General features: G+C 36.2%; 1 protein-coding gene and 1 long non-coding RNA gene across 2 annotated transcripts in view; one reads left to right on the forward strand and one right to left on the reverse strand.

Moving 5' to 3' along the window:
* Positions 1-454: 454 nt before the first annotated feature.
* LOC111506454 (odorant receptor 67c) overlaps positions 455-22,929 on the reverse strand; it is a 41,993-nt gene continuing 19,518 nt past the window's right edge. Inside the window, exons 4-6 of the mRNA XM_074170561.1 lie at positions 11,979-12,068; positions 11,768-11,923; positions 455-660 (exon numbers count right to left, since the gene is read on the reverse strand). Coding sequence (XP_074026662.1) covers positions 610-660; positions 11,768-11,923; positions 11,979-12,068 — 297 coding nt within the window. The 3' untranslated portion in view covers positions 455-609. The remainder of the gene's footprint in view (positions 661-11,767; positions 11,924-11,978; positions 12,069-22,929) is intronic.
* On the forward strand, positions 14,917-21,655 carry LOC141480512 (uncharacterized). The gene is made up of 3 exons (XR_012464391.1): positions 14,917-19,550; positions 20,972-21,169; positions 21,236-21,655. It is a non-coding gene; the product is annotated as an uncharacterized lncRNA (long non-coding RNA).

Consider the following 22,929-nt stretch of genomic DNA (forward strand, 5'->3'; position numbering starts at 1 on the left):
AGCAGTACTTCTTTGACTTTCCCAACAAAAATTATTGGAATTTTGTGTGTCAATATATCTCATACTATTCATACTGTGAAAATTGTGGTTAATTTCTAGAAACACTGCATTTAGAGATGATTTCTGGTGAAATTGTTTGCTGGAGTCTACTGATTATATGACCATACTGATTATATGATTTGGATGCGGGTATAAATCTTGATCACTCCATTGAAAACCTCTGAGTGTTTGAGATAACATGTTTTTTTTCTACCGTCACAACTTTGTGATTTCAATGCGGTTTTGCACGACTACGATTATTTTAGTCTAACATCACGTAACTCATCTACTGAACTATGAACCAATATATAATGGTGAGTCTTTTAGAAATAAGCCAAATGTCGAATGTTTGATAAGTGTTACGTATCCTAAGATCCTTCAACAGTAGATTCAAAATATTATATGGATAAAAATATTCGATAATCTACAATGTGTTCTATTCAGATAATTATGTTTACAATTTTGAGAGAAGAATTCTGTTATTGGATTCGTGAACTGAACAATTTAATGGTGCGTGCCTAGTGCAGAGATGTTTCTAGTTTCTTTGGAGCTTCAGGTTGCAGGTTCCGTTTAAGTTGTTTGTCGTAGTAGCGTTAGATACGAGTACGACGTTTTCACAATCTAAAACAGAAAAATTATAATAGACTTCAAATATTCAGGAAAAAATATTTCAAAGCAATTCTTCACAATACATTCGATCAATCAAATGTTTGTTCTTTCATATAATTTTCCAAACAAAAAATTATATCGCAAGGTTGTGTGGTATTGATTTGATTATTGACAACTCTGGCAAACAAAACTGTAACTACCACCCCTACAAACGAGGCCATTAGGTTTAGGGTCACCAGGGGCTGCCCTCAAGATGATATCTTCCCTTCTGTGGTCGTTCATTCTGATATTTGTTGTTGTGAATATAAAACGATTGAACTGGTTTGGTAGAATATTCGCCATCTCCTTACAAAATATTTGTATATGACCGGAATAATGATAATAATAATAATAATACTTTTGAGTTTGGAGTGTCTACATGACAGAATGGTGCTGGATACAGCCTGTAAAGTCGTCAGGAGTTCGGATCCCCTTCTCTGCATGGACCGTGACCATGAGAGAACAGGAATTGGAGTATTTCTCTTGAGGGCAGCTGCCCGTGTAGCTGATGAACTCGGTATAGTTTTCGACACTGAACGAGGTGACAACAACTCTGTCACCGAGTTGGAACCTGTTCAGCAAAAAGCTCAGATAAAAGCCGCAGAGATCACCTTACTCCTGGGGAGACACAAGGATAAGCCAATGCATGGGGTTTCCTTCAATAACATTGGAGACCTTGGCTTATCATAGTGCCTGACCTTCGCTTTTCTCGGGTCAAGGAGGCTGAAGTCGAAAACTGAGGGGTTCATCATGGCTTGCCAGGATGGTGTCCTCAACACCTTAGTGTACCGTAGTCGCGTGATGAGTATAGAGGTTCCTGACACAAGGTGCAGAACCTGCCGAGAGGCGCCCGAAACCCTAATGCACTTGCTATCAGCATGTCCAGCATATGCGGTCTCGGCCTATATCCATGGACATCTTACGGTATTGACGAGACACCGGTGTTGCCCTACGCTCCGGGGGATATTGAACCCGTTGTGGGGAACGAGAAGTGCTGAATTTATTGGAACTATTCGTTTTCCACCCTCAGGCTCATACAAGTTAATAAGCCTGATGTGACTACATCAGAGCAAAACGATATTTGGAGTGGAATTTTCAGCACCTGACGAGACGAATATCGTCAAAAAAGAGGAGGAAAAACGAATAAAATATCGAGATTTTCTCTTCGAACTCCGCAGACTTTATCCAGATGGTTGTTCTGGTTATTGGAGTCCTTGGTGGAATGATGTCCTCTCGAATCTAAAAATCATACCGGCTTGCTGCACTAAGGCAGAAATCTTAGCCGCACAGATGCAGAAGGCTGTCATTCTTGGCTCACTGCGCTTGTTCAGGGCACATGATTCTAGGACCCAATGATCACTTACCCCACACTACGGACTACGGTGAAAATAATAAGAATAATAATATTGATTTCAGTGAGGTCATGATGAAATAATACTGAAGTCTGTTTATAATCAATGTAGTACACACTAATAATAATTTTCAATTCTACATCTCAATTTTATTTATGAAATCATCGAACATAAAACGATATCTCATTATTTGCATTTCATTTGATATATACAAGGCAGTGTCAGCAGATCATTATTTCTATTGATTTTTTTTGATTGTCTTTATGAATATCAATCCAATATTGTTGACCTATCAGGTCCAATTACCATAGATTTTCAGTTTTGATTCATTCTCTATTTGATATCAACACTTTCCGATGGCTATCTTTAGTGTTATGATAATAATATGTTGATCCAGTCCCAAGCCAAAATTTTCATTGATACATCGATTAACTTGTTAAAATTTAGCATCTCAGGAGGAGTTTTCGAAATACTCTTGTACATTTCATCAAACAATTTTTGTAAAATTGATTTATGTTTACTTTATGATAATATACATTCAGGTATAGAAACCGCTGTTGAGCCTTGTAAACGTTGTCAATTGCTTCAACTGCGGTGTATTCTCTGGAATACATAAATAATGTGCACCGCAGCGTTTTTCCATGTGGTTTCTTCAATAGGCCTGATGCATAATTTTTCGCAGAAAAAATTTCGTTTTTGAGTCGGTTTTCATTGGTATCCATCTATATACTTGTGATGCACTATTTGGAACGTTTGCTGTAGTTGTTTGATCTTCCTCTTGGAGATGATCACTTGGTCATCGAAACACGTGTCGAAGTGTTAAAATAACGGTTTGGGTTGGGAAAAAACTCCCGTAATATTCATTCATCTACATAACAAAGTCAAAATGTTCGTATAATCCATAGATATCATTTCATATTACTAGAATGGAGCATACGCATAAGCACAAATCAAATCAAAAACAAATTATTTTTTACTGATATGTATTTTAGTTTAAATGAAGAAGTGAATCATATGAGATAAAAATCTCTAGAATCTGTTATATCTATAATGCTCTTGAAAAAACATTGTTGTGTTATACTTTCATTGTAATTCAAATATTTTTAACTCGATAATATTGTAACGAATTAAAGAATTAACTGTCTTAAACAAATTTATTTTAACAATACTTCACTATCACAACTAATTTATTTACACCACTCAGTAACTAACGCTTAATTTATCTTCACCGTTTGTTAACCGCTCGAATCGCTTTCTTGGTACAGACTACTCTTCGGGACGAATAGCGACGTTTTTATATCGTCAACGAACGTTCCGGATCCCTCTGCGGATTTCGGGACCCATCCGGAGTTTTCGCGGTATGCGTCATGCGTCGGTCAGGGCCGGCTTCAGATTCATTACATTGCCCCCTTCTTAAAGACGTTTCGCCCCGAAATGTCATCCTTGGCGTGTGTCGATACCTGCAGAACTCTCCATATTTGCACTGTGAAGTTCGATGGAAGTAACACTCCACATTCTTTATGCTCGGTCGTGGAAGATGGTTACCACACACCAAAATCTGGATGCCGCTGGATCTGAAGATCGTTTCCAACATGCTTCTCACAATTCTCCAGTCCAGTCTGTCGAGCCCAGAGTCTAATTTCGGGATCGCCAACTCCACGAGATTTTGGTCGAGCATCGTCTCCTTCAGTCTAGTAAGACTCCTCCAGACATCTTCATAGGACGGTTTGTCTCGAGAATGCTTTTTGGTCACCAAGTAGAAGATGTTTCTCTGACCCTTCTTCAACTGTAGCACTCCTAAGACTTCTGGATTCTGTTCTCGTAATGTTTGAAGCTGACCGAATTTCTTGTTGAATACCACAGCGATGCCCTTGGACATTTGGAGATCCTCTGCCACGCAGTGCGCTAGGGCGTAATCAACTGGAACCTTGAAAAGGTCTCGTGGCTCTTCTCGAGTTACCCCATGTACGACCTCCTGTCCGTTCGAGTATAAGGACATGAATTGCTGGAACGTCATTTCATCCTCTGGTGCTCTGAGGGCACGAACTTGGTCGTGATTTCCAGCAAAAGGAGCCAGTCTATTAAAATGGACGACCCTAGGCTTTCCTCGAGGTGGCTTATGGATTCGGTAGACGAGGTCATTAATCTTTTTCATGATTTTGTACGGACCTTCTCACGAGTTCCGCAACTTCGGTGATAAACCACGGCGGCGCTTAGTATTGTATAGCCAAACTAGGTCACCGATTTCGAATCCTCCAGCATTCGCCTTGATGTCATAGGCCTCCTTCATCCTATCGCTGGCACTCCGAATGTTCAGACGGACTCGTTCATGAATATCGTCCATTCTCTGCCGAAGCTTGCTGACATAGTCATCCCAAATTTTAGGTCGCAAGGAAGCCGCAGCTCTCGTCCCATTATAATACTGGCAGGGGTTTGGCCGGTTGACTCGTGCACTGCCGAATGATAAGCCAGCAGGAACAGGTGGAGGTATTGGTCCCAGTCTCTTTGATGGTCAGAGACTACCTTGGACAAGTGGCGGTATAAACCGCCACTTGTCCAAGGTAGTCTATAAAGGTAGGACTATAAAGTCCTATTCATTCGTTCCACCATTCCATCGGACTGTGGATGTAAGGCTGTGGTTCTGGTCTTTCGAATGTCCAACAGTTTACATATTTCTTGGAACAGGTTGGACTCAAAATTTCTGCCCTGGTCTGAATGCAGCTCCAATGGGACACCGAATCGACATATCCATTCCTTTACCAGGACGTCAGCGACGGTAAAGGCTTCCTGGTTGGGCAGGGCATAGGCTTCTGCCCACTTGCTGAAGTAGTCCATGGCTACCAGGATGTATTTGTTCCCATGGTGGGACTCTGGGAACGGGCCGGCGATATCGATGGCGATTCTCTCGAAAGGACTACCCACGTTATACTGGCGCATTGGAGCTTTCGGTCGTATCCTAGTCCGTTCCTGACTTTGTAACAAAACAACTGACTCCTGCATGAAAGCTCATCGACGGAATTCATTTGTTTAGTCAATTACCAAAATTTGGATGATTTTGAATATTCACTTGAAAAGTTATCAAAGAAAAACATTTTTCATTTTGTAACTTCGAGGGCCCGTAACTTGGTTACGAAGAAGAAGGAAAAAAGTTATATATATATATATACAGTGTGACCCATTTAAAATGGAACCACCCCTGTAGAATGTGCATTTTTCAATCAATCTCAATTTTTTTTTATTGAAATATTAAGCATGAAAAACTGTATCTTGACACTAACTTTCACAATTTTAGTTTCATTTCCAAGGCACTCTATGGTTTTTTTTGTTTGTCAAAAACGGCAAAAGTTTATTAGGCAATTTTTGTTTTCAAATTTGACTACACCACTGGATTCGTAGTCGTTATAAATCAAAACTGTCAAATTTTCATTAAAAAATATTTGTTAACAACGAAGTTACAACAACTTCAATTTTGGAAACAAAGTATTTGTTTGTAATTTTTATTCAGATTATAGACATATTTGAGATCTGACAACACTGTCATCACCAAGTAGAACACCAGTGAATTTGTACAGTGAAAATCCGAAGTCAACAGCTCAATGCGTTCTACAGTTATAACTCCTGAAAATATGGTAATGTGAGAGATTTGTGGTGCAAGCGTTTTGTAATAAAAATCTGACTACGCCACTGGATTTGTGGATAATATTCCTTAAAATCATTCATTTGAGTGTAGGTTACGAGAAGTGAAAATAAAAATAAAAATTGAATAATTGAATAACAGAAAATTAAAAGTTCATTTTCAAGTTACGCAGTAGTAGACCAAGTTCAGAATCTCATGTCATGGGATCTCCCAATTGCGCTTTTACCAAATCTTGATAGAATCTTGAAGTATTAATGGTCATACTTGTAAGCTTTTTGGAAGTTTCCCAATAATAAATAATAGTACTTTTGTAACAGCGCACCTGGAAAATCACATTTTATGAGATTCGGAACTTACTCTACCTTCTTCTATAGCTGATGAAAACAAAATGTATACAAACAAGTTTCAAAGTATTTATTCAACAATTAATTGCCATTAAGAAAAAACTGATACTAAAATAAACATTGATTTAAAACAAAACATTCAAATTTTTGTGGCTTCTACCAAACCTCCATTAAGTTCAATACATTTATCGTATCTCTTCCGAATATTGTTTACACTATTTCTTATTTGTTGAACTGTAATTTCGGCACAAGCTTGTCGTATCCTTTGCATGAGTTCAGCTCGATTCGTTGGTCTTGTTCTGTATACTTTTTGTGTCAGAATACCCCACAGAAAAAAGTCTAATATTGTTAGATCAGGCGATCTAGGTGGCCATTCAATTAAGTCACTACCTCGTCCTATCCAATGCTTTGGAAACTGGTTATTTAGCCACTCTTTAACAATCCTCGAATTGTGCACGGAACAGCCGTCGAGCTGAAAATATAAATTTACTTGTTCCGCAAGAGGCATTTCATCTATTTCGTCCGATAATTGGTTATTTAGAAATTCCAAAAAATTTTGCCCGTTTATGTTTCCATCAAAAAAATATGGACCTATTATTCTATTTTGTACTATACCACACCAAACGTTAACTTTTTCGGAATATTGACTTTTACAATTTATGATCCAGTGCGGATTTTCCGTAGCCCAATACCGAGCATTTTGCGATGAAACTACCCCATTGGTGCTGAAAGAAGCTTCATCACTAAACATTATGCAGTTTAAAAAATTTCTTGTATTCAGGTACTCGCCTTGTGCCCACAAACAAAATTCCATACGTTTCACTTCATCACCTGCCTTTAAAGAGTGAAGAAATTTAGGTTTAAATGCTCTCATTTTGTTTTGTTTAAGACATCGTCGAATAGTCTCTCTCGGTAAGTTTAAATCCAAACTGGCGACTCGTAAACTTCTGTTTGGGTGGTTTCTAAAATAATCTAAAACAGCACCTTCGTTTAAATTTCTTCTTCGGTGATTATTTTTTAAAATATGTTTGCTGACGGCACCGGTTTCTTTAAATGTTTTGTTAATTTTACTGACGGTGCTTCTGTCAATGGGAAGTCGATTTGGATGTCTGTGATTAAATATCCTAGCTGCTTCTCTTTCACTATGATAATTGTCCCCAGAAATTCTCACAATTTCAATTCTTTCTTCTAATGATAATTGCAAAGCCATTATTAAATGCACGTAACTAACAACTATTATTTTATTTATGATTAACTGTCAAAATCACAGCCTACTGTTGATTTATTATAAAACCTTTGCATAATGAGTTCAGCTTCCTCAAATTATTGATATCTCCTCTAAAAGATTGTTTTAGCTGAGTTATGAAGAATTTACAGGGAACAATTTTTGTCCTGCTCTCTGTTTTATTATTGAATAAATGATTTCCATGCTTTAAATCAATTTGATTTTAGTGGCTATGCGGAAGAATGTACTAAGTACTGCATAACTTGAAAATGAATTTTTAATTTTCTGTTATTCTAGAATACACTTCTCGTAACCTACACTCAAATGAATGATTTTAAGGGAATATTATCCACAAATCCAGTGGCGTAGTCAGATTTTTATTACAAAACGCTTGCACCACAAATCTCTCACATTACCATATTTTCAGGAGTTATAACTGTAGAACGCATTGAGCTGTTGACTTCGGATTTTCACTGTACAAATTCACTGGTGTTCTACTTGGTGATGACAGTGTTGTCAGATCTCAAATATGTCTATAATCTGAATAAAAATTACAAACAAATACTTTGTTTCCAAAATTGAAGTTGTTGTAACTTCGTTGTTAACAAATATTTTTTAATGAAAATTTGACAGTTTTGATTTATAACGACTACGAATCCAGTGGTGTAGTCAAATTTGAAAACAAAAATTGCCTAATAAACTTTTGCCGTTTTTGACAAACAAAAAAAACCATAGAGTGCCTTGGAAATGAAACTAAAATTGTGAAAGTTAGTGTCAAGATACAGTTTTTCATGCTTAATATTTCAATAAAAAAAAATTGAGATTGATTGAAAAATGCACATTCTACAGGGGTGGTTCCATTTTAAATGGGTCACACTGTATATATATATATATATATATATATATATATATATATATATATATATATATATATATATATATTTATAGAAAACCATGATGAAGAAAAGATAATTGAAACTTTCTATGTTGTTTACCACTTCTGACAGTAGTTCTTTATCACGTTTAAAATTAATAAAAACCATAGAAAGTTTCAATTCTCTTTTCTTCATTGTTATGAATATGTTATATTCAAGGAATGTAAACTATCACGGCGGAAAGTAACTACTTCCTCGATAAACTGTCCCGAATCTTTGATACATAACTCTGTTTTTCCAATAAGCGGCTGCAATAGAGTTTTCAAATATTTGGTCAGATCACGAGTTGGTGAACCTATCGCATTCACCATAGGTCAAAGTAGCACATTCTCTTCAAGGTTTTTTTTTGGTAAGCCATATAAACGTGGCAAACACGCTTCGGCTTTTTATAGATCCTTCTTCGTATTCTCTCCAAAACTTGATGAATGGATAAGAAGATTAATTTCAAATTTTCATCAGTTCATCTTGTCTCGAAGAGAACGCGAAGAAGATCCTACAGAAATTCAAATCCTTTTCGCCACGTTTGTATGGCTTACCAAAAATCCAAAAGGAGAATATGCCATTTGACAACCCTAATGCAGCCGTTCGTAAAAAAAACACGGTCATTTCTTGAACACACAGGTGAGATTATCAAACAGATTAGAGGAATCTTGTTAGGAATCAAACGTTAAAAAATAAGACCTCGTTAGTCCTTAGCTCGCACAAGTTTCTCAACTTCTGAGAGTTATCATTCGTATGAAGGTGAGAGCTGACTGACGAAAAAACAAATTTCAAACAAACAAAACAAATTTGTAGTTAGGTCCTGAAGACATAGTAGTGAGCTTCGGCGTGATCTCTTTGTACACGATAGTTCTGATCGAGAACACGATACGGATAATTGGCGAAGTATTCCAGCACATTAACTGCTTATTGTTCATCAGCAACTCATTTTCAGTGAGATGCTTTTTTTACGAAGAAACGGATGATACGGCACTGTGCCGTCCTTCAAGTCCGGCGGTGGTGAATTTTTTTAATAAAAATGTTGAACAATGGGCTTGAGTACTTGTGATGCACTATTTGAAACTTTTGGTGTAGTAATGAATATTGTTGGAATCATATCCCAACACCAAACTATTATTTTTAACACCTCGATACGTGTTTGAATCAGCAAGTGATGATCTTGAAGAGAAATATTTCTCTTGATATTGATCCCTTGGTGATTGAAACACGTATCGAGGTGTTGAAAATAGTAATATTCAACGGGCTTTATAGCAAGCGACCGTGAAACCATATTGTTGGCTACGTTATGTTGATCATAGGTTCGTGGTATAGCAAGATGGTGAAGAAACCCTTAACGATTTCCTATCATATCTGAAATCACTCTACCTGAAGCTTCGATTCCACAATGAAGCTAGAAACCAAAGGGACTTTAGCCTTTTTGGATGTTCTTGTGATCAGACGTGATGGCGGTACTTTGGGCCATAGAGTGTACAGAAAACCAGCACACACAGAAAAGTACCTGAATGACAACGCCTAGCAGTAACCACAGCTATCCATAACTTTTCATAGTGAAACAAAAGCCTTTAGGAACAAGGAGCAAAAGATCGACGATTATTCAATCGAGTTGAAGAGTCAGGCAACTGAAAGCTTAATGAAAATACTTCAACGACATACAACAAAGAAATCAAAGATAAGGCAAAATGGAAGTCTTGGAGGAAGTTCTGTGAGAGCATCTCTAATTTACCTCGCAGCTTGAGATTTCATAAGATTCTCTCCAGAGATCTGACTGCTAGAATCGTGTCGACACATTCACTACCTCTAGAAAAAGGACGTTACAACTTTTGATAGAAAATCACTTTAGGGAATAATGGACGGACACATTAGGAAGGTGGCTTTATACCCAGCCCCGCTGAAGTAGTTACCACCAGTATGCATATTTTGATATCGACAGATTAAGCAATGAACAACCTTGTAGAGGAAATTTTCCAATTCTTTGACAACAAGGTGATTGTGGTTGCTGTTTTTCTCGATTTTGAAGGAGCATTTAGGATCATTGCTGGCTGAAAAAGGCATAGAAACGACCATAACTGCCTAGATCTATGCCATTCCGGTAAAAAAATAGCAACTACGACTCTTCAAGACAAGGCCATTAGGTTTAGGGTCACCAGGGGCTGCTCTCAAGGTGAGGTACTAGCTTTTGTTCTATTGATGCTCCTAATGAATAGTCTGCTCGTTACTCTCGACTGTTGTTGGACTACAGTAGATATGAACTAAGATGTTTAACAGGTCTTCTCACATGTCACTATCGCCTGAATCATCATATACAGAGACTAAGACTGTCATAACACAGTGTGTGTCGCTTTTGTTTGGAAAATGATGAAACAGCAGAGCACATACTTTGTACTCGCTCCACTGCAGATCGAATCAGGTTTTCAGAGTTTGGCAGAGCCGCTCTCTCACCATCTGACCTGGAAGACCACTCACCATATGAACTTATTGGCTTCTTTAAGAAGCTGGGTTCATTTAGTAGAGTGTGAATAGTTGTGAGCCACAATAAACCCTTGCTGGTTGCAGTGAAGGGTCGAATAGACCCACTCACTTTTGAATCAACCTAATTTAACCTTACTCCAGCTAGGCCTGTCAAGGAAAAAGCTTTCTTTTTCTATGCTGGAAATGTTACATCCCGGAGTGAGAGAATTTCAGAGAATCACGATATGAAACCAATATTATGGCCAAAGGTAACTATCAGAGAAAATCTAAGGTCAGCTAAGAATTCCAGAGAGCCTTCACTAACGCCGGGGATATATGGAAACCATAGAAAAAATATGGGTACTCGTCTCTTTTAACACAGGGGAAATTGTCGCCTCTTACAAACTCATAAATCACCTCTAGCAGAACATGATCTTGAAGATGACAGTCACATCATCTCATTCAAAGATACAAAAATACTCGATAAAACTCGAAATCTATATCCATATATATGAGAGGCGAAAGAAATGCAATGCAATGAACAGTGTTGAAATCTGGCAATCTCCCCCAATTATTCACAAACAAAGTCAGGTGATTTATTTTGGAGATACGAAGTCACACTCACCTCCGATGATATTGAAATTTCAGCATTGTAGTTTCTGCGTTGAGAACAACTCGAGCACTTCGACCGTTACTTCATCAACTTTAATAGTGTCTACCGCAATAGTAGACAAAACGTCAGATATAAAAACCTGCAGATTATGACCAAAAATCTCTAAAAAATAGCTTTGACATGTGATATATTTTTTTTTCAAACTTTATCATTAGATATAACGCTATACTAGGAATCACATGAATTTTCAGAAGTCTTCTTAACGATGAACTGGAGATATAATGAAAAATCAGCTTATATAGACAGAAATGATTCAAAGTAGAACCATTTTCTGATTATACATACATATGCTCAACTCTGTTTTCGATTCTGTTCTTGTCAATCATGACTTCGGCCGTGGAAGCCTATATTCTTATATATTCAATAGTCTAGCATCTGTGTTACTCACATGAATTCAGTACAGTAAAAATGAATGAAATATATCAGAAAAACTGATTATTTGTCTTACAAACTGATAAATGCTTACCATCATAAACAACGGGAAACAGAAGATTCCAAATGGCCATGCATGCAGTGTGAGCGGAATTTGACTTCTTGCTAAAGTGAATTGGATACTTCTCCTCATTTGTGTGTTGGCCTCGTACCATTTTGATTGATAAATAACTTCAGCAATTGATAAACTCTACGAAAAGTCAGTGAATACGATACTATAATGTTGATAAAAGTCGTTTACTTACTTCGTCTATGATTCTTTGTCCAGCATAACAGAGTAGAAACAGTGATACCATGTAGCCAAAAAGAAATATTGCAGCTCCTACTGGTTTAGCCTGTTGAAATTATCATTGTCTGAGTTTGTAGTCAACTGGTATCTGATGATATGATTATGTTGTGTATTCATGAATTGAAAATCAACGGAACTCATGGAAAACAAAGCATATATGGTTTGGAAAATCATTCGAATGATTCATGTATGGAGAAAACTGTGAGTTTCTCCCGGAAAACTAATAGTACCCTTCGTCTCCTGAAGACGGCAACTTGATTGGTGAAATGCGCAAGAAGAGTAGGTGTTTCATTGTTAGATGAGAAGAAATTTCACCATCTTTGATGGTGTATATTGTATATACAGTGCTTTTCAGATAAAAGTATCCACCTTTAATAACTTTTGTAATACTGCTATTTAGGAAAAATCCAAAAACATGTCAATTTATGTTGGAAGGGGCAAGCATTATGGCTTATTTAAACTTACTGGGAAAGCTACCCCCTCACCCCTAGCATCATCCCTTTTTTTAAATTACTTCTTATATTTTTTATGTAAAATTTGGATACTCCTCTTTGAGCTGATTTCAAAAATGTATAATACTTGTAGGTTAAAGTGGTTAGTTTATGAGATAAACAATTTTCCTTTTAATAGCACAAATTTTACTTATTTTTCACTTTCACCTTATTTGCCTGTAATAAAATGGGTTGTATAACAGTTCAAACTCTTTAATCTGTTCAACTGTGCTATTTATTCTACTTCAAAAATCCAAACAACAAAAAACTCTACTTTTTATTAAAGTTTGACATTGTCAACTAGAATTTGTAGTCACTATCGATTGATACATTATTTATTTTGTTTCGCTGAAATGGTTTACTCTTTGCAAGAAAGAATTGAAATTGTAGGTTCATACTACCAAAATAATAATTGTGCAAGAGCTGCTGCTAGAATATTTAACGAATTACATGACGGAAGACATGCAACTCATAAGTATGTAATTCAACTGATGGAGAAATTTACCACAACAGGGTCTGTTTGCAATAAAGTGCATAAGCGAGAGGGACTCGTAAATAACGAAGCAATCCAAGTGGCAATTTTAGGGCAAGTCAGCTTAGAGGCTCAACAACCCCAATCGTTGTCAACAATAAGTAAAGCGATCGGTGTTTCATCTTCTACAGTTTTCCGAGTTCTACATAAATTCAAGTACCACCCATACAAAGTTAAGTTGGTGCACGAGTTGAATGAAGATGATTTTGATCGTCGTCTAGAGTTTTGCGAATCAATGACGCAATTTATCAATAACAATCCACAATTGTTAAACAATATTTGCTCTTCTGATGAATGCTCATTTTCATTAAATGGCTTAGTAAATAGGCATAATTGTAGATATTGGGCTGAAAGTGATCCACATATTATGCGTGAATTCCAAACACCACATCCCCAAAAGTTAAACGTTTGGTGTGGTATCCTAGGTGACCACATTGTCGGACCTTTCTTCATCAACGGAAATTTAAATGGTGAATCATATCTTGAGTTACTCAGGGAAGGGGTTGACCCACGTATTACAACTATAATAGAAAATGATGATAACCTTTCCGAAGATTTACTGGTATTTCAACAAGACGGAGCTCCCCCCACACTATGCTATGCCTGTCCGACAATTTTTAAACGAAACATTCCTCGCTCGTTGGATAGGCAAAAGAGGGCAGATGAGGGCAATGTCAGAGAGGCATTTCAAAATAAATTATACCATTGTATGGAAGTGAATGGTACTCATTTTGAACACTTATTGTAACTTCATAATAAATACAACCCATTTTATTACAGGCAAATAAGGTAAAAGTTAAAAATAAGTAAAATTTGTGCTATTAAAAGAAAAATTGTTTATCTCATAGACTAACCACTTTAACCTACAAGTATTATACATTTTTGAAATCAGCTCAAAGAGGAGTATCCAAATTTTACATAAAAAATATGAGAAGTAATTAAAAAAAAAGGATGATGCTAGGGGTGAGGGGGTGGCTTCTCCAGTAAATTTAACTAAGCCATAATGCTTGCCCCTTCCAAAATAAATTGACGTGTTTTTGGATTTTTCCTAGATACCAGTATTACAAAAGTTATTAAAGGTTTAAAGGTGGATACTTTTATCTGAAAAGCACTGTATATATATATATATATATATATATATATATATATATATATATATATATATATATATATATCTGTTCTGTAGAATAGGGAGGGTAAGCCCACAGCACTTAGGCCACATGTGACCCATTGTACATCCTTTCGAGGAGATGTCCTCCTAGGACATCGTCCATCCTGTCCTTTCCAGGATTCCATCCCATCTCTTTAGTGATTGAGCATGGGTGAAATATTTGACTAGTTCCGCAATTGTCGAAATCATCAGGCCGTAGGTGCCACTGTTTGTCCGGCCGTACACGGACCACATATTTGCAGTTGAGGCAATCACAACATTGTGGCCACGTTGACTGCATTTCGCGGTTGACCCAACCACATTTTTGTGGTCGACTTGCGGTCATATAAACCACACTTGTAGTTGAGGCAACTGACATCAAAAATTGAATGCTGTGAGACCAATATGAGAAAAAGTACACGACGGTGTACGCGGTTGGGTACGACTGCAAGTTTGTGGTTAGTGTACGGCAGATGCCGCGATGATATCTCGGCGGAGATCAGCAGCAAGTTGACTGCAGACGCCCATTTTGACTTTTGTAAACGCCAGTGTACGTGTAGTACAGTATTTCTTATGAGCGGCTTGAGTTCATTGGAACGCGACGGCAACTGTGTGGTCGATCCGACCGCAAAATGTGGCTCGTGTACGGGCGAACTTTTTGTATTTATATCAGAGTATTGCGGATATGACTGAGCTGTCAAGTTTGTTGTAGATAGTCAAAAATAGTTGTCTTTTGTAAAGTAATCACGTTTATTGAAGTTTCTTCTTCAAGTCGTTTACTGATAGTTTTACTACCCAAACTCTCTGGTCAACAGGTTACGGGCTCACGAATAGAGGAAATGTCAGTGTTAGTGAAAATTTGAACACAATAATTATTTTCATTGCTTGTGTGCTATTTTTCGTTCATTATGAGTATTCCGAATAGATGCGGGATCTGATCTCTCGATAAGAAAAATTATGACACATGGAAGACGCAGATGGAGGCTTTGCTGATTGGAAACGACGCTTGGGCTTATGTTAGCGGCGATCTCCCTAAACCGATGTTGATTTTATCAATGATGAAAAATCCAAAGATGAGTTGAAATCATGGTTGAGAAATGATGCCAAAGCAAAATCATATACAATACTATCGATTAGTGCCAAGGAACTAGAGAACAAATCAAGAGCTTCTTCACACGATGTCTGGCAGAAACTGAAGAATATTTATCAATCCAAAGGACCTGCTAGAGAGGCAACACTTTTGAAACAACTCACATTGCAACGAATGTTGGAAGGCATTGCAATGATGTTCGAGAACACATTTTTTAATTTTTTGAAGCATTGAACGAGTTGAATGGAATGGAGGTGGAAATAAACTCAGATCTATTAGCAATAGAGTCAAGAGATGAAATGCCCACTTCAGAATTCTTACGCATCAGAATTATCTAGAAAATTGGTAGTCGAAAAAATGACACTACAACTGAAATGAAAAATGCTATGTTCGCTTACAAAAAGTATACCAAATGGAGACATCAGAACAAGTTACTGTGGATGATAGCAGTACATTCAATTATCGATGCCACAGGTGCGAAAGAGTAGGAAATGGATATTCGGAATGTAAACGAGATAAAAATATGGAAGACCTTTTGCTGAAAGTGCTGAAGATGTTACTTTATATACTTCAGATACATTTCAAGTTAGTTTACCCGAATATAGACAGAAAAGGTGCCTACACAGTGGCGCTATTCCGCATTTTTGCAATGAGTTGCAAAATATTTTTGAGTACACTGATTCTCATCATGGAAAATTGAATCTTGCTACAAATGTATCCTCAGAAATGATCGCGAAAGAAACAGTTCCGCTCACAGCTCACATTCTCCAACTGCGAACTAATTTTTTGTCAGTTGAGAAAATTACCAACAATGGTTTTGAAATTGTCTTTTAAAAAAACAATGCGTTGGTTTTTTGACAAGAATTGTGTTGTTAATTTGTGATGCGTTTGTGAGCAAGAGACGACTTCAAGTGAAATTTTATCTAATTCTGGAAGAATTTCGCGTACGCCTTCAGAAACTTTTGCGAAATGGCATCGTCAACTCGGACTTTTGAGTATTACGGACCTTCTGAGAGCCACAAGAAATGCTCATATAAGTGCGATGTTAAACAGTATCGCACAGTCCAAAACAGAATGGTGCAGCCGAGAAGAAAAACATACCTCTCATCAAAACTGCACATTTTTATGGAGACTGATCTACCATCATTATTCTGGGCTGAAGCAGTGAATACGGCAAATTATATATGGAATTTTTGTCCAACAACAAGCCTTGAAGGAAAAACGCCATATGAAGAATGGACAGGACAACAGCCTGATATCAGCTACTTGAAGGAATTTGATTGTTCAGTATATACCTTGAATAGACCTGGTGATGATAAATCAAAATGTAAAGAAGGCACAACGGAACAACCGAAAGGTTATCGATTTTGTATATCATCTGAAGAGAAATTTGAAATTATTCGAAATATGAAATTGTTGGAGAAATCGGAGATCTCTAACGATGAATTCTCCGATTTCTTTCCAGATGATATATCGTATTCTAAGAAATAAAAATTTGCTTGGAAAATCTCACTTTGAACATTGAGATGAAAATTCTAGAAAATATAACCAATGTCAAATCAGAGGAGAGAGAAGGAGAAGTTGAGAAAAAAGCACATGAAATTGAAAACTTGCCAGATTTCAATGAAGATTCAATTACGGAGTCATCACAATCTAGACGAGGTCCTGATAGACCGAAAATAATCAGGTCTGGATCTAGAGGTAGACTTCGAGAAGAATGTCAGCAGTTACCACCAATTACCATGAATACTGACGAAAAAGAACAAACTTTTGTCGCTGAAGAAACTATGAAATAAGCTTCAACTGGAACCGAGACTGATCAATGGTACAGTTCGATGGGAGAAGAAATCAAGTCAAAAATAAAAGATGATACATGGAGACCTGTAGATCGTTATAGAATCGGCTTGAGGAACAAATATAAAGCACATGGCACCCTCGATCCAAAAGAAGTCCGATTAGTAGCATATACATTTTAATCAGAAGATTGCTCCCGTTGCTCGTTTGAGTTCAATAAGATCAGCTACAGCTTAAGCAGCTCGCTACGGAATTCATATTCATCAGGTAGATGTCACTTATGCAAATTTGAATTGTGAGCTTCAAGAAGAGATCAATATGGAGCCTACGAAATAACTTTCGGGAATTCTAAAAGCACTAGTGGAAAACGGAAATGATGCAGTTTGCATGAGCATTCAATTATATGCTACACAGAATATTGTTTGTGGTATGTCAATTACTGAAATATGCACGGGTTTTATTCTATGCGAAGGTAATAACAAATGTCATTAGGGTAAATATCAATCTGAGGCCACTCTGTTCAGTTATTTGGGAATAACTTTCATCGACAGAAAAAAGCAAAAATCATTATATATGTACTAACAATGTTATAACTCAAAGACTAGCCTTGTTAAATATGATATTTGGTAAACAGCATATGTAAAAGAAGATAAAAATATTCCTACTGCTTGGAGTTGTTGAAGATAGAGCTGATATGCAGATTCATAACCTCAATGAATACACAAAATTTAAAACATTTGAATTTTCAAACCATGATTGGTCATCATCTTGTACTATGGAAATTGAAATTCAACAGGGAGTCTAACACAACCAGAGTAAGGTAACACTATAGAAATAGTTTAATTAACACTGGTGGTAATGATCCAAGTAACACCTTATCGTGAAATTGTCACTTCCATACACCATTATAGAAATGTTTGAATATGATAAAACACATGTTATGATTTTGTAAACTGTAGAGTGAAAATCTAACAATAATGTTTTATTTGGATTTTCCATTGAATATCCGCCACGTCCAACAAATATTTAGTGGAAATAAGTGAACAAAAATCTAGTAAATGGGTTAATTTGAAAAAAATTTTTGACATTTTATTTGTATAAGAAAACACTAAATTTATAAATTGTTATAATTAGTAAGTAAAACTGTGTTGGAACTCAACCCTGTATCGTAGCGATGAATATTGTTGTCATGTTAATATATGAAGGTGAATTTTTGATAATATATGTCAAGTAAAACATAATTCTTGTTGAAATTGTCTCTTCTGATTGTTTATCAAGTAAATACGCGTGTAGCAAAAATCCAAGTTACTACAAATGATTCATTTGGATGTTTGCGGACCAATGCGAAATGAATCCAGGAGTCGAGCGAAATGCTTCAATAAATTCATTGATGATCATTCGGAATGGTGTGGAGTGATGGTCATAAGATCAAAGAGCGAAATATTTCTATTGACGAAAGGTCATATAGCTGTCATGGAAAACCGGAGAAACAGAAGAGTGATATGTTCACACACGGGCAATGGAAAAGAGAACACTAGCAAAAAATTTATTGATCATCTCACTGAGCATGGAACAATACGGGATTGCAGGATGAAATAATTGTACTCTGTTAGATGCCGCCAGATGTCTTCTCGTGCAGTCAGGTCTTTTTTATTTTTCTGTGAGGAAACTGTAAATACTGTCATCTATATCAGGAATAGAACTCCTACAAAAATTTCCAACGGTATGACCCCATTTGGAGCCTGAACATGGCAATAACCTGATGTGAGTCACCTCAGATCATATGGTTGTGAATTTTTCTGCTTGAATAGAGAACCTACAAGTCAACTTGAAGAGCAAGGAGGATGTATTTTTTGGTTACTCAGAATCAAGGGTTACAGAGTTTGATTGATCCATGAAAAAGAAATAGAAATCACAAGAGATTTGTAATTTGAGGAAGTTCCGAAGACTAGAAATATCGATGTTGTGCCTAAAGTAAAACACCAGAAATATCAGTCTACGTAGACGAAGTACAATCATTCGGAAATAGAAATCTTAGAGTTCGAACACAGTTTTGTAGAAGAGAACACCGAACATCATTTTACAGCACAGGAAGTACCAACTATCAGTAGAGAACAAGAAAGACCAATATCATCAGAACTAGTTCGAGGCGAAGAGCACGGAAGGTATACTAAAGTAAATCAAGTACTGTTGAAATGGCGAATACTTCAAATAATCTGCAAATTTATTCAGAAAAATTTGAATACTTGTTTCTGTCGAAGGTTTCCATGAAACAAACATTGAACACCCTCAAGTCGAATGATTGGTATGATGCTATAGCATCTGAGATTTGGTCGGTCTTGAAAATGATCCCTGGCAATTATCTGACCGGATCAAAAATCATCATGTAATTAGTAGTTGGATTATATCAAGAAATGAATATGAATCTGATGGTACACTGAAAAAAAGGAATGCTTTCTTGGTGGCTCAAGGTTCACATCAGCAACCGGAAATATCAAATCATCTAAAAGAACAATTTGTTCAGGCCAGTCTCAACACCCTACACAGTAGGTTAATGGACTGACACCTATCAGAAAACAACTACTCCCCTGGCTAATACCACGAAGGGCGTTGGATTATATCCGACAGGTGTCAGTGCAGGATTCTTCACTGAAGTTATTCCTGCATATGCTGTTGGCGATACAACTGCCGCAATAGATTTTCAATTATTGGAACACACTTGCAGACCGGTTTCGGGCTGTTTGGCCACTCGTCAGTGCAAGGTAGTGTATATCATCAACATGAAGTCGATGATTTCCGATAATTGAAAATCGAATTCCGTCAGAGTATCATTCCTCGAACTAAGCTGAAGACTACAACAAACAACATGTTTGTCGTCGCTCCATCTGCCTGTGAACGAGGTAACCAACTGCATATCCAAATTTGCCCAATTCCTCGTAAAAGGAAAGAAATCTTTCACGTATAGTCAGTGGGCATACTTGAAGACTGGCTATAAATCAAATCATCTAAAAGAACAATTCGTTCAGGCCAGTCTCAACACCCTACACAGTAGGTTAATGGACTGACACCTATCAGAAAACAACTACTCCCCTGGCTAATACCACGAAGGGCGTTGGATTATATCCGACAGGTGTCAGTGCAGGATTCTTTACTGAAGTTATTCCTGCATATGCTGTTGGCGATACAACTGCCGCAATAGATTTTCAATTATTGGAACACACTTGCAGACCGGTTTCGGGCTGTTTGGCCACTCGTCAGTGTGGCCAACTGCCGCAATAGATTTTCAATTATTGGAACACACTTGCAGACCGGTTTCGGGCTGTTTGGCCACTCGTCAGTGCAAGGTAGTGTATATCATCAACATAAAGTCGATGATTTCCGATAATTGAAAATCGAATTCCGTCAGAGTATCATTCCTCGAACTAAGCTGAAGACTACAACAAACAACATGTTTGTCGTCGCTCCATCTGCCTGTGAACGAGGTAACCAACTGCATATCCAAATTTGCCCAATTCCTCGTAAAAGGAAAGAAATCTTTCACGTATAGTCAGTGGGCATACTTGAAGACTGGCTATAAATCAAATCATCTAAAAGAACAATTCGTTCTATCGCGGCAGTTGTATCGCCAACAGCATATGCAGGAATAACTTCAGTGAAGAATCCTGCACTGACACCTGTCGGATATAATCCAACGCCCTTCGTGGTATTAGCCAGGGGAGTAGTTGTTTTCTGATAGGTGTCAGTCCATTAACCTACTGTGTAGGGTGTTGAGACTGGCCTGAACGAATTGTTCTTTTAGATGATTTGATTTATAGCCAGTCTTCAAGTATGCCCACTGACTATACGTGAAAAACCGGAAATATTTTCGATTGATCAGCTATTTATTTTGTAGCACGAATAAGTTCCACAAGACACTTCTCATGTCAATATCTGCATCAACAAAACTTCAACAATAAAAAAGTAAACCAATTTGATGTTGCAACTGTTTATCTTGTTGGGTGTCTCAAAGAGAAAATATTTATGACATCACCCAAAAACCTTGTTCAAATTTTGGAACGCATCATTCAAAATGATAAGTCTTCTAAAAATAGTAAGTTACAAGTAGAAAGAATGATTGTATATTAATATAATGATCACAACGTTTGTCTTTTGAAAGAAATCCTCATATGATTTACAACTTGCTGAAAGAAACTGATGTCAAACTTCGAAGAATCTGAATCCCAAACAACCCCTGTTTATATTATTAAGGAAGAGAGGAAGAAATCATTCATATAATCGATTATACTTCTATAGGATAAATAGTGGAGTCAATTTCTCATCAGAGCCATCAGAAATAGAAATGGAATAGTTTCCACTCAGAAAAGGTAAATTAATGATATTTTCTTTTGATTTGACAGATAACAGAAGCGAATCCAATCAATACTGCTGGCGATATACATGTTAAACTGAAGAAAAGAATATGACCGAAGATGATATGAAACTTACATACAGAGAGTTGATTGTATGTTAATCATATTTATCAGTAACGAATGGACTCGCTATAAGTTATTCAGAATAATTCAACAATGCGTGTTTTGCGTTATCTGAATGGCACAATCAATCTAGGATAAATTGGATGCCGAGAAGGGTCACAGTTTAATTGATGCATGGTGGGGAAGTTGTCCATATGATAGGAGATCGTACATGGAATTTATATATATATATATATATATATATATATATATATATATATATATATATATATATATATATATATATATATATATATATATATATATATATATATAAGTTAATTTTTCAATTATCTAGACAATTGTTAATTAACAAAATACTTCGTTTATAATAATTTTTCAAAGTAAACAATAAAAAAAAGACACAATAATGTTGTACAAAAAATGTATCTTCATTCATCATTATTTTATCGTTTTTATGTCAATAAAAGATATTCATAAACTGAAACAAATAATTTCTATCTCCATTTGTTTATTTTAACTGTCAATTATGATTGAAAAAAATTCTTACGAATAGTATTTTTTGTTTATAATAGTTTTTTTATATATCCACTAATTATATTATTAGTTAGGGCATTTTTTTCTTTTCTAAATTCATAATTAACAGTTCTCTACAAAATGACAGAATAAAATTCATTAACAATTCCATTGTTTATTAACTTAACAATTAGTATTTTAGCTCAATTTTCTCCTTGAAAGTTATACAAATTACAAAAATAACTACGAGCATAAAAATGCCTAAAACAATTTTTTTCCATTATTTATTCAATTTTGAAAAGTCGCAGCAGCTGATTTGTTGACTTTAATACTCGTATAACTTTTAAATTATTAGAGATACGACAATAAACTTTCAGATCATTTTTGTAGATAATTGAATCATCTCCCAAATGTTTCCTTGCATATATTTTTTAGTTATTGTTTATTTGTTGTTTTAGGCATTTGGTTGCCTCGAGTTTTTTCAACTTTTCAGGCTTACAGCTCAGTAAACAATGCGAATTCGGATATTGAACTCCGGAGCAATTTTATTAAACTATAAATTATCTTACAGTTGCAGTTGATTATCTGTTCATTTGTTCATTTTTTCATAAACTATTAATGAATTTCGCTAAATTTTGGGAGTAGATATGATATTTATATAACTGAAAGCAGTTTATTCCTTTCAAATACAGAATTTCAATTGTAATATCACAATTAGCGTCGAAAATATTCGTTTTTATTATATGAACAATAAAAGAATAATGAAGCAGTCAATTTATTTTATTAATTTTGTCTTTTCCTGTGTTTTTTGTGGGGGAAGTTTTTGAAGTATGTACTTGCAATATCTAGGTTTGGAAGTGAA

Source organism: Leptinotarsa decemlineata, unplaced genomic scaffold (genome assembly GCF_025532065.1).
Source record: "Leptinotarsa decemlineata unplaced genomic scaffold, Ldec_3_MD MMD2_P_RNA_scaffold_9, whole genome shotgun sequence".
NCBI classification, from domain to species: domain Eukaryota; kingdom Metazoa; phylum Arthropoda; class Insecta; order Coleoptera; family Chrysomelidae; genus Leptinotarsa; species Leptinotarsa decemlineata.